Source organism: Grampus griseus (genome assembly GCF_964374135.1).
Source record: "Grampus griseus genome assembly, chromosome: 1".
NCBI classification, from domain to species: Eukaryota; Metazoa; Chordata; class Mammalia; order Artiodactyla; family Delphinidae; genus Grampus; species Grampus griseus.
In genome coordinates this window covers 33721154-33734422 of record NC_139017.1, presented here as the reverse complement: position 1 = coordinate 33734422, position 13269 = coordinate 33721154, and the positions used below count along the sequence as shown (strand labels likewise).

At 52.4% G+C, this 13269-nt stretch overlaps 1 protein-coding gene across 3 annotated transcripts in view; it reads right to left on the bottom strand.

Annotated features, from left to right (window-relative positions):
• The window catches only part of CACNA1E (calcium voltage-gated channel subunit alpha1 E), a gene marked incomplete at its 5' end in the record, with an annotated part of 295319 nt that overhangs the window by 59527 nt on the left and 222523 nt on the right, over positions 1-13269 (bottom strand). For 2 of the 3 annotated variants that reach the window (XM_082675182.1, XM_082675183.1), the window contains 7 exons: positions 20-149; positions 1313-1472; positions 3515-3828; positions 4233-4886; positions 6056-6112; positions 10216-10313; positions 11795-11862. In XM_082675182.1, the coding sequence (XP_082531308.1) occupies positions 20-149; positions 1313-1472; positions 3515-3828; positions 4233-4886; positions 6056-6112; positions 10216-10313; positions 11795-11862 (1481 nt within the window). The remainder of the gene's footprint in view (positions 1-19; positions 150-1312; positions 1473-3514; positions 3829-4232; positions 4887-6055; positions 6113-10215; positions 10314-11794; positions 11863-13269) is intronic. The other variant, XM_082675184.1, reaches the window with a different exon arrangement.

Here is a 13269-nt window from a genome sequence, read left to right as displayed (position 1 = left end):
TCAGCCCCCGCGCACCTACTTTGTTGCGCTCCGAGTTGGTCAGGACGGGGTCCTCGGCCGCCAGGGCGATGCTGCTGGCTGCGATCACCAGGAGGATGCACATCTCAAAGTAGCGCAGGTTCACGATGTAGTGGCAGGCCCTGCGGATCCTGTGGGCGGCGGATGAGCCCGCTGAGCTGGCCCCCCTTCCCTCCCATCCCCATCTTTCCTCCCCACCCCCATGCACACCAGCCTCTTCCAGACAGCCAGGCCCTGGCCAGAGGGGGAGAGCCATTTAATTTCTCAGGCACCACCCTTGATTGAAAGTGCTGGTGGGGGGAAGGTAATCAGATTGGTTAGAGGCTGCAGTACGCAAGCCAAGATACGTTATCTGCAGGCACATCTGAGCTGGGGGGAGCCGCGGCCAGCACCAGATGACACACGCGCGGGTGGCTACAAGGTACCTTCCACTAGGTCTCAGTGTCTACTCCCCAACTGTACAGAAACTGGGGCGCAGCAAGGAACTCCTAAGAACCAATAAATGTAAAAGCAGACCTTGATCCTAAGATTCCTGATGGAAGCAGCAACAGGCTTCCCTGAGCCTCAGGTATTCTGATTAAAGTGACTATTCTATAGACAGCATCCTGGCCTCGGTTGGCCTGACATCTCTTAGCCCCGGTTCCTTCCTTCCCAGGGCCGTGCCTGAATACTGCCCACACGGTCACTGAAAGCCTTCTCACCTTCCTAGACTCAGAAGCTGGTCTATGTGTACATTTTGCTCATTTCCAGGGTGGAAGGCAGCTTCTCTTTCAAAATTCCATCTTTCCTAAATCTAACCTTCCAGATTCTTCCTCGCCAACCCCATCTCATGCCCTGCCTCTGCTCTGAGGGGCACACCCACTTCAAAATTCACACGTAGGGCAGCCAACGGATGATCGAGTTATCCAAGCCTCCCTATTCTCAGCTCTGTCCACCTCTGGAATATTTGGTCACACATCCCAAGTAGATTTCCTTCCTTCTCACCACGCCCCACCCCCCCAACCTGCTGACCAAAGAGTAGGTGAAGGGTCCTTCCCTCATGACATTTCTCATTCTGTACTGTCTTAAATTACTCTTTAGACTATGGGCACAGAGTTCCAAGGCTGTTCATTAATTCCATGACTGGCCTCACCTAGTGAGCACCCTGGAGTCTTCAGATGTCTGGCCACATTCCACCAGGAAGGCTCAGGAGGAAGACTGGACCCCCATCCCTCCTTCTCATCACCCCGCCCTGGCTCAAACCTGGGCTGTTTACTCCAGCACCAAAGGGAGGTGGCAATGGAGGGTGTCTTACGGGTTGGTGGTGCTGAAGATGAACATTGAGCTGTGAGGCACCATGGCTTTGCCCGTCTCACGCTTCTCCTTCTTCTGCTGCTTCTTCTCCACTTCCTCCTCATCCTCTTTGATCTCTGCCTCTTTCAAGGGACTGGCTTCTCCATCAGTCTTGCTGCTGACTGCAAGAGGAACGTGTTGAAATCTTCAGAAACCTTGCTACGTGCAGAACGGTGCCCTTCATTTTCCACTGGGGATGGGATGGAGGGCACAGGAGAGGCAGCTAGGGATGTGCCTGGCAAGGTGCCTGAAAACATCGGGGTGTTTGCTAGATTATACTGAGTTAAGCCCTGCTCTCTTCCTAGCCTTACCCCTGCCCTGATTTCAGGTGGTATAGCCCTGTTTTTTGCCATATAAATGATAATCATGTTTCCCTGGGTAAAACAGAATGGTTGTTTCTGTTGCAAAGTTTACAAAGTTTATTTATATCTAAAATCTGAACTCTTTGTATATATTCACTTATGGCAGTTTTCACATCAGTACACCTTGGACGGCATATATTATTATTCCCCTTCTACAGATGGGAAAACTGAAGTTCAGGGAATTCAAGGACCTATCCTAAGGTCATACAGCTGGTATGGGTTCCCAATTCAAAATTCTATCTCCTTTCAAAGAAATCACACTGCAGTGGAAGACTTTAAGAAGACATTACTCTGTTTGTGGCAGCCTTTCTGGCTGTGCTTTTTCCCGTCATGATTAATGTAGAAACAAGAATGCAATATTCACGCGAAGATGGGTCCATGACTTTATCCCAGGATTGAGAGGATGAAGAAGCAGAGACAGAGTGGGGCTGCTGGACCACTACTCTCTGTTTCCTTCTGCAAGTCCCAGAGTGGGGTGAGTGGCAGAGAGGATGAGGCTATCAGAGTGGGGCAAAGGAACCTCTCCCACATTCCCATTCACTGAATGCTTCTGCCCTGGAACCTTGTGTAAGTAGCAAACCTCTGAGGTCCTGACCCCTTCCAGGTCCTTCCAAAAGGTAAGTCATCCAAAGTGTCCAAAAACCCTCTGATGACACGCTCTTACCTACGACCAAGGACAGGGACTAGCCCCAGAAAGAGAACAGAGGGGGGTCAAACTTTCTTATGTTGTGTCTCATAAAGGAGGGCCCCCAAAACTTCATTATTAGAACATAAAATTAAATAAGACAGAAAAAAAGGTTGTGAGCCTGAGATCCTGAGACATGCCCGCCCAAGTCAACCCCAGGGGCACCGGATATGCGAGATTTCACTTTTTAAGGTAGCACTGGCACTCTGAAGAACACTTTGAGACATTTTCTTCACTTTGAGAAGGCGACGAAACAGAGACAGAAGTGGGAGAGAGAAAAACAGGGAGAGAGGACTGTTCTGTGAAAAGAGAAAAATATGGGGAAAGAGAGAGAGGGAAAAAAGCAAGAGTGGAATCCTGTGGTCACGATTCAGTGATGATAATAAGGTGGATGGTGGGACTAATGCAGAGATGGGTGGGGTGTCAGGGCAGGGATGGGTGTGGGTTAAGTGCTTTTGGGTTGCTTCCGTTTAAGGTCTCACAGGTGAACAACCATTGCCTTTAGGAACTATAAGAGAAAGTGTGACTAAGAGCTCCTAGGAGAAAAAGAGTAGATAAGAGTAAGAGATTCATAAAATGTTAGCACAGGGAAAGATCTCAGAGGTCATCTGGTTCGATGCCCTCACTTCACAGATGATAAACTGAGGCCTCGAGAGACACAGGGTTTAGGAGGCTACACACCGAGCACAGCCAGGGCCGGCCCCAGCCCACCTGCCATCTTCTGTTCCAGCAACGGTCCCCAAACTGTCAAGTGGCAGAGCACCTGGGGGGTCCCAGAGAATGCCATCAGATATTCATACAATAAATCAAATAGCTGAATATAAAAATGGGTCAAAAATCACGTGTGATCTCTCTGAAGACTCTAGGATGGTCACAGGGGCCAAAGGCCTAAGGACATTTTATGGGCAAAACTTAAGATTGAGAAAATTCTAACTTATTTTTCTTGCAAACTGGGGAAAAAACTGCTGCTGTTTTTTTTTTACATGTTGAAGAGTGAGTTCATCCCTCTGGTGGGGTTTTCCACGCAGCTCTCCAGGGATGATTCCAGAGCCAAGACTCCCCCAGCCCCGGGCACGATGAGCAATGGGGGTGAAGGGGACAGGAACTGTGTTCTCACTGTGCACCACGGTCGAGTCCACCAAGGGGTCCACGTCAGGGATGGCGACGGTGACGCTGGTGCTCTCGGGGGCAGCCCTGTCCGTGTTGGCCGTGGTGCAGGAGAGGTCGGGCTCACTCTGGCTGATGACCCGGCCCATGTCCAGCTGCACGTCCCCCAGCAGGGCTTGCTCACTGCTGCCCTCCGGCTCCTGTTCCGTCAGCGCTGCATCCTTCTCCGCTTGCAGCTCTGGTTGGGGCAGGGCGAGGGGTGTGTTGGCCTCGTCGAGGGCTCCTGCCAGCCCGGAGCGTCTGTGCACCATCAGACTATTGGTCCTGTGAAGAGAGAGGGGGACACAGGTGGTGCTCAGATCGAGAAGCTGTTCCGAAACGTCTGATACGCCTGGCGAGAAGCAGAAGTGCGGGGAGCCAAAGCAGCCCTGCTGGAGAGCACGTGGCATCCGGTGCCTCCCACCCCACCCAGCCAGGCAGTATCCACAGACAGTATCCACTGCCTTTACTCCTATCCATTCATCCACTACCCACTCCCAACAGGAGATGCCCTGGTGTTCAGGGGGGTGGACGCCACCGCTGTCATATTTACACACGCCTCGTAAAAGGCGCATTAGCATCACCTCCATTTTACTACAGGGGAAACCGAGGCTTGGAAGGGCTCACGCTGAAGAACCCCTAACTCCAGCACGCTACATGCCTCGGGCATGCTCCTGCGTCTCATTTACCTCCTTAAGTCCTGGGATCGCTCTTCCTCCTGGATTGTGGGCTCCTTGCCCCCGTGGCTGTCCCTGGGCTCGAGGTCCCTCTCCCCCTCACTGGGCACAGCTTCATCCAGACTCCGCTCCTGGCTGGCAGACCTGCTCCTGGAAGCGGAGGAGGACTCCTTGCCCTCCGTCCTGACGCGGCGGTGCCGGCTGCGCCGCTGGCTCTGCCTGTGCCTGGCCCGGTCCTCGAAGGCCACCACGGTCTCCCCGCCCCCGGCCTCCTGCTGGGTCGGGTCACAGTTCCCATGACAGGGCCTGGCCAGCCAGGGCGGCTCCCGTTTGCCCAGGGACATGGGGCTCCTCTGGTTGTCCAGGGCACTCGACAGGTCCCCTCCGTCCCCCTGGAGGGACCCCCCGCGGCTGACGCGCTCCTCCTCACACTTCTCCAGACCCAGGCCCAGGGCCGGCCCCTCGATGGGCCTGGGTCTCCGGTAGAGGCTGGGGTGGGCATTGAGTGGGTGGAGGGAGCTCAGGGGGTTGAGGGGGTTGAGGGGGTTCATGGGTGGGGCCTCCTCCTTGTTGAGGGCCTCCTGGCTGGGCATCTGCATGTGCCTTCTCAGCTGGCTGGTGCGCTGCTCCCACACCGACATGTGGTGTCGGCGCCTTCGCTCCCTCCTGGCAAAGGGGAGAGGGCGAGGGCTTGGTCAGAGCTGACGGCTAAGGGCCAGGGAGGGCGGCCACGGGGCAGAGGCCAGCCCTCGGTGGCCGTGGGATGGGGGGACACACAGTGCAGGGAGCGAACGGGAGAGCCCAGGACCTGCAGACAGGGTGCACAGAAAGACGCGAGGGGCCGAGGGGGTGGTGGGACCACTGTCCCCCGGTCCGTGGGGCTTCCCGCTCTAATCACTGCTCCGCAGGAGCTGAGAGGGGTGGGGTCAGCCCAGGATTGAGTCCCGGTCCCCAGGACAGTAGTACGAAGGCTTACCAGATGTCCGCTCCCCCAGCTCCCCTCTGCTTTCAGGGCAGCAGCCTGTACCTGCTCCGTGCCCACCAATGGCCCTTAGTTCAAGGTGAGAGGCCTTTCTTCCTCCTCCTCTCCCTCTCCTTTCCCTTTCTGAGGACAGCCTGGGAGAGCCAGGGCTGAGAAATACAATGGGCAGGTACTATCCAAGGGTGACGGATGACAGTGGCGAGCAGACCCGTGTTATAAAAGGTCTTGGCATCACTCTTGCAGTGATGCAGTGGGGTCTCTTCCACAATCACTAATAAAATCCACAGGACTCTATGTCCAGGGACCACCAGCAACTCATACTCAAAACAACCGCTGAACAGTCCAGCTCAGGGGCCTGGCTGAGCATTCACGTGGCAGCGGGAACACACAAACGTGACACAGAGAGTGGGCTCCCACGGGGGGGGTGGGGTGGACGCCTATGCCCACACTCACACACGCCTGCGGGCGCACGCCTAGAGCCCGTGCAGGGGATGCTCACATGTGCCCACACGCATCCTCACTGGGGCCCACACGTGCTGTCCACAAGTGCCTGCGTGAAAGGCACCCCACCGGCACTAACGACCCACACCGACACATGCCCACTCACAGGCCACACGGAAGAGCAAACTGCACACGGGGTCACATACCTGAGACGCACACTGAGATAGGCACATGGTGAGAGGTGCGGAGGGGCAGATCCACAAACCATGTGCACGGAACGCCCACGCACACACCATGGCACACACTGACACGTGCACGCCCGATGCCACTCTGCCCACGGCAAGGACAAAGACACGGTGTCCCCGCACCCACACGTAACCACTCACAAACACGCAAACCGGTACACACATACAGGTGGCTGCTGCGTGGCTCCCACATCGACATGTGGTGTCTTCTCCTTCTGTCTCTTCTGGGGAAGAAAAATGGACAGGTTCAGTTTATCCTGACCTCTAGGACCCGCAAGCCCCATGGCCACCAGCCGATCTCCAGGGAGAGGTGCAGAATCCCCTACGTGTCTGCTGCCCTCTGTACACTCCCAACCTTCAGCTCTCCAAGGGAGTGACCTTGGTTCCTTGCTGTGTGCAAACACACGGATCTAGTATTGAAGCAAACATGCGGGCACACAAAGGGTCTATTGCTTCCCGGAGGTAACAGCTTCGGATACTCAGTCATCAAGCCCCACTGGCACTCACGCTTTCACCTAAATATCCTTCAGAGACCTATTTTGGAAACCCTGTAAACTTGGACAAAGAGTTGTATTTCCCCCTGATCATTTCTAGGATATTCACAAGGGTGTGACTCCCCAGCTCATCACTCCAATCTCACACAACATGCAGGGAACAAATGCACTGCCATGCACACCATCGAGGCCACCAAGTAGCCCACGGCCAAAGGCGGGGCCACCACTCTGTGGGCTGCTGTCCACATACTTCAGGATGTAAGCAGTGCCCCCTGCATGTGTGCAATGCAGTGGCCCTGACCAGAGGCCTTCAATGTTCAGTCTATTCAGCTGGGTAAAGCACAGTATTAACCTTCCTGGCCTTGCACAGGGAAAAATCTCTTCTACAGATACACACGTGTTGTGTCCTTTCAAACACAAGGAAGGTCAGAATGGTAGGGTAGAGGCATCACCCACAAAGGCAAACAGGAAAAATGAAGCTGTCAGTGCTCAGGTGGAGGATTGCACGTCTGGGACACCTGTGGAATGAGCTTGCCCCAGTTCCTGGGCTGACAAACCCAGTCTGGCCCAATGGGCCCTGCCTGGACCTGGGAGGTTGGCAAATGCTGCTCCTTCCCCGATGAAACTGACACCCACCAGTGGAGAACACGCAGGCAAACTAGCACTGTTCAAACGCCGTGTCCACATCTGCAGAGAAGCGTGGTCCACGGTGGGCAAAGGGAGCAGAGGCAGCTGGTCTGAGCCTGAAGAGGCGCAATGCACATAAGCACCCCTGGAATGGATGTGGGTATCACTGTGGAGACGCCTGTGAGCTCCGCAAATGAACGCACCCCTCAGCATTGACAGCTGCAATGCACGCAGAGTGGCCATGCCAGGAAGCACGGGCAGCACAGAGAAAGAGAAGCACACGCTCTAGACGGGCAGCATGCACTCCCACCAGGAAAAGCACCTTCCACTGGCTATTTGCAAATTCTCAGATATTCAAATGCCAGCCCTCCAGGAGCACATGTGTAAGGGTGTAATTACATGGAAGAATTCTCTCTCTCTTACATGCTCACATGTGTGCATACCCACATATGCGCACACGCACACGCGCATACACACACACGCGCGCCAGGCAAAAGAGAGAACCAACCTCTAATTTCCACACAAATCAGATACACACTTCAAACTTCACTTCTCCAGTCGCACATACAAAGATCCAGACTCATATCCCATCACAACCATTAATATGTCTTCATACCTAAAATCACAGAGAAGCATCTTTCCAACTCATGCATATATGACCTCACATACACCTTGCAAGGACCCTGTGGATCAGGAAGGGTGGTTGGTATTCTTCATTTCGAAGATGGGGAAACAGGGATTCTGAGATGCCAGGAGGTTCCCTCAGCGTGTGAGGGACCGAGCTACGACTAGCACTTGGGCCTTTTAATTTGTAACAATGTTCTTTCCGTGTTTCTCTATGGACACCACATTCGCACTTAGTTATACCGTAGCCCGGAAGTCAGGAGTCTGGGCTGTAAGCCCAGGCAGCGCACACACACCCTGACAACATTCCACCTGTAGCACCCACCTCGCAGCACAAGCACTGCACCCAAAGCCTGGATCTCTGCTCATCTTGGATGGTCACAGCACCTCTCCCACCTCACTGTGGCCGGATACGCACACAGCTCAATGCCTACTGTCATGTGCCTACCAGCATCTCATTCATTCTTTCATTCCATAAATAGTGATTTTCTACTCTGGGCCAAGCATCCTTCCCCCGCGTATCTCTAACCCACTCCTCCTCCAGGCTTCCTCATCTCAGTAAATAGAACCACCTACTGCTAAGTGACAGCCAGCCCTACCCACCAGCATGTTTGGATACCTGTGTATATGTATTTTTAGCCCAGACTCATGAGTGCAGGGAAAGTGGAGTAGAAACTGCTCAAGGCCCAGAGAATGCTCTAGGGAGCAAGGAGTTGTTTCACCTTTCTTCATCAATCTTTAAAAAATTTGCCGGGGGTGGGGGGGGGGAGGGGAGTTTTTTTCTCATGCAGGGGAGGGAGGTCCCCACACATAACTCTGGAATGTTCCTACAAGGCGAGGCCGAGGACATTCATAGGCTTTCACACGAGCTCTGGGCAGAGAAGGGCTCCTCCCTGATCAGCTTCTAGTAATAGATGACAGGGTCTGGGGCCAGGATAGAGGTCCAGCTGCCAGGGCTCTCAGACCCTCCCCAGTGATACCCCAGGACCCCTCACTAAGTTCTCAGGACGGCCAAGAAGCCACAACAGGAATTCCGTGGTTCTGTGGTCACTTCTCAAGGCCCTTCTCCAAGGCCCTCCCCCAGCACCATACAGTGGTCAGTCGCCCCGCAGGGCCCATGGCCTGCCGGTTCCACCAGCAGCCACAGGGCCAGGCTGGATCCTCAAAGAGTCTACACTCGCCACTCTAATTTATCACCTCCCATTCTCTCCCTAATCCGCTCCAACTGGATTCTGTTCCCACTGGGCCACTGAAACGGCTCTCGGGAAGGTCGCTAACAGCGTTCATTTTGCCAAACCCAACGCTCCCTTTTCTGTTCTCATCTTACGTGATCTTTCAACGGTCCTGAGCTCCGCCGTCCACTCCCTCCGTCTGGAAGCGTGTTCTTCTCCACGTCTCCAGGACACCACGCCCCCTCGTTCTCTCTCCCACCTCCGGGCTGCTCCCCATCAGTCTCCTCGCGGGTTTTCCTCGAGGCCCGGAGTGCTCTGGCCTCTGTTCTCAGCTCCTCGCTTCTCCAGCCCACCTCTCCCTGAGTCAGCCCGCCCGGGCTGACAGCTAAAATGCCGTCCAAATGCAAATGCTCCCCCAAATCCTTATTTCTAACCTCGACTTCTAAACTCCAGACTCACGGGCCAACAGCCCGTTCAACACCTTCACTTGCATGTCTTAGCATCTCAAATTTAACGTGGCCAACATGAACCCTGGATTTCCACTGTTCTCCAGGCTAGCAGTAAATACCACCATCATCTACCCAGTTGCTTAGGTTCAAACCTAAAAACCTGGGAGAAACGTTTGTTTCTTCTCTCTTTTTTTTTTCATCCCCACCTCCATCACATTTATTCCATCAGCTCATCCTATTGGTTCTCCCTCCAAAATACAGACTGAATGGGATGACTTCTCATCTTCTCCATTGCTACCATGGTCTGTCTAAACCACCACCAGCTCTCACCTACTTTACTCTAAGAGCCAACCTCTGTCTTCCTGGCTCCAGTCTGGACCCCTACAGTCCATCTCCACAGAGCACAGGGACCTTTTAAAAGTGTAAATCCTAACCTATCCACCCTTCCCCTCTAGACCCTCCTATGGTTGTAACTAGAATAAAAGCTAAAGTCCTTCACCTGGGCCTTCAGAACCTCCCGGGCCATGTCTCCTTCTCTTCCCCCTTGCTCCCTTCATACCAGCCACACTGGGTCTTGCTGGGGATGTTCCACCTTCGTAACGTCACACGACCATCTTCGACACATTTAGGTCTCTGCTTAAATATCATCTCTTCAGAGAACCCCTCCCAGATCGCCCGAAGGTACTCCACCCAATTCCTGTTCCTCTGCCTTAGTACCCTGTTATATGTATTTGATAGCTATTCTCACTATCTAAAATTATTTCTGTGTATTTATCAGCTATCTTGCTCACTGAAATAAAAGCTCTGTGAAAAAAAGAGAGCCTGTCTTGCTCACTGCTGTATTCACAGGACGTTTCCTGGCACGGAGCAGGCGCCCTGTGAGAGTTCACAGCTTTGGAATTGAGCAACTGGCTGTCAGCACAGGAGCGCAGGGGTCTGTGAAGTGGGGACAGCGACTCACTCGATGGAAGGCATGTTGGGTGCAGACATCGGGCTGACCTCCTTGGCCTTCTGCAGTGCGTGTTTCTGGTTGAAGGCCTCCTCTTCTTCCTGTTCATCCTAGACACAAAGCAGAGAGGGCTTTGTCTGGGATCCTCGTGAAGGACAGCAGCTCCCATGGCTCTCCCCAGAAGGCGTTCTGGAGACCAGGCGAAGCGAGACAAGCAGGGCAAGAGGTGAAACAAGGCAGAATGAGGTCAGGTTGGCTCACAGACCTCGGGTGGCCAGCAGCCAGCCCCCTTGAGACAGCAGCCTCCTGGCCAGCAATTCTGGCCTCCACCCTGCCCCACCTTCTCAGGACAGCCGTGCAGTTCTACCCCAGTGCCAGTCCTCAGCGGAGCTGGCCGGGGTTGTGGAGGTCAGAGGCCAGAGCCGACACTTCTCAGATGCTCTGCAGTGTCTGGAAGTGATGGAGGGGGACCTTCCAGGCACAGCCCCCTGAAGTAAACACCACACTTCCCATCACGCCCTCTTCCCTGCACAGCTAAGTGACCCCACCCTGGGGCCCAGGCAGGGACCTTATCCCCTCACCCACATTCCTGCTCATAAATGTCCCTCTATGTGATGACGCCAAGGAAAGCCGGTTCAGGTAAAATGACTAGAGCTCCTAGGAATACACACATCTTCACAGCCTGCTCTGGTTTTCACACGCATCATTTTACTTGATCCTTGCAGTACTCCTGTGAGGTATGCAAGGCAGATATATCATTCCTTTTTTACAGATAAAGGAAGCAAGGCTAATGGAGACCAGGGGTCAAGCACAAGCTAAAAGAGCCAGTAAGTGGTAGATGCATGACTCACAGCCAGCTTTTCAGATACTGGAGCTGGTATTTTTCCCTGCCTGCAGAGAAGAAGACCCTCAAGGACGTAGGGAAGAGCAGTCACGGAAACATCACCAGGTTGCTATGGGCTCTGCCCCAAACCAAATGTGTATTACGTGGGGAGAAGTTTTCACTCATCTCCCTAGACCATCCCACTGCAATCAGTATTGCCTCCACCCCTGAAGAAATGACTCAGAGGAAAGAAAGGAACAGTTATTTGAGCAATGTAGCAACTAGCTTCATTGAAACTTCCCTCAAGATGACCATGGCCACTGGAGTACCCCAGGAGACACAGTCTAGGAACAGAGATGCTCCTGGCCCCTCTCACCCCCAAACCAAGAAGTATGAAGGCACATGATTGAGGTCACACAGCCACAGGTCACAGAAGCAGAGGTGGGACTTAAATCCAGGACTTTGGTGTTTTCTTTCTTTTCCAGGGCGTAATTCTGCAAAGGATATCTTTAGGAGTTTGCAGTGACTAAGTGATTATCTTCTACGTCCCATGAGAGATCCAGTCTGCTCCAAGGCTCAGCAAACTCAGCGAGGGTGAAGCAGGCTCCTTTCATGGATGTGTGTCTCTCCAGCTGTCCACAAGCTCCCAGAAGGGGCCTTCCTGGCAGGCTTGAGCCAGGCAACGCAGACTTTTGGACACAGCCCCAAAGGCCAGCAGGCACCCAACGGCACTAGAGAACCATCGGATCCCCGGAGAACAATGCTTACCTTGGTCAGCTCCTGGGCATTGGCCAGATTGTCCACAGCGATGGCCAAGAACACATTCAGCAGTGTGTCTGGGGTGATGAGTTAAGGATGGGCAAGTAAGAAAAGCCAAAGGCCCCAGCAAGGCTGAGAGGGCATCCCCAGGCCTTTCCTGCCTGGGACACCAGCAGGAGCAGAAACCACCCCAAAGAGTCACTTAAGCAGGGGCTGTCGGGGGAGGGAGAGAGATGTTATGCAACTCTGTTTGATGGAGAAAATGTCTTCTCTCCTTCCACATGTCATCTCTTTGTACAGGACAAAGAAATACCTGAATCAAAGCTCCCAGAGGGCAAAGTGAGCTACTTTGTGACAAACTGGCCTTCCATTTCTGTGACTCACTGCCTAGCTTTCTTTTTATGGGTTTTTCATGTTTAGTTTATAGTCTGCTCTGGCCCCTAGAAGTTTTCAGGGCAGAAAACTTAAAGAAATATCACTGTTCTGTGAGGCTATGGAAAATGCAAAAATATAGCTGCAGCACATGGCTGTCCCTTTTCACTCTAGCAATCCCAATTCAACGCAAGTCCCACCCCCCAAAACTTCTAATGATCATGTAGAAGTTTGCAGTTTATAACGTAACATTCAAGCAAATTATCTCATTTACTATTCATAACCATCAAAGGAGAGAGATACTGCTTCTTCCTTTCAGATGTGGAAACTAGGCACTCAGAGAGATTAAGTGACTTTCCCAAGGCCACACAGCTGGTAAACAGAGTTGCTGGGATTAAAACCTAAATCTTTCTGGTCTAGAGCCCACGACCAGCCATGGATTTTGGAATTAAATGCACTTAGTTTCTAGTCTCCCTTCACAACTTACTAATTGTTTGACTTTGATTGAGTTATTTCCTCTAAGTCTTATAAGGTAAGGATTAGATGCAATAGTGCCTGGAAAGCATTTACTACAGGGTCTCATGAACAGCACAAGTACGATAAATGTTAGCTATGCTCAGTAGTATCAGCATTAATCATGATACTAATATTTTTGAGAACTTACTATGTGGAAGGCTCTGTTCTATATTAACATATAGAGCTGCCACATGATCCTGCAATCCCACTCCTGGGCATATATCTGGAGAAAACTAGAATTCGAAAAGATACATGCACCCCAATGTTCATTGCACACTATTTACAATAGTTAAGACATAGAAGCAACCTGAATGTCCACTGACACGTGAATGGATAAAGACGATGTGGGATATATATACAGTGGAATACTACTCAGCCATAAAGAAGAATGAAATATTGCCATTTGCAGCAACATGGATAGACCTAGAGATTATCATACCAAGTGAAGTAAGCCAGACAGAGAAAGACAAATATCATATGGTATCGTTTATATGTGGAATCTAAAAAACATGATACAAATGAACTTATATACAAAACAGAAATAGATCCACGGACATAGAAAACCAAGCTTATGGTTACCAAAGGGGAAAGGGGGA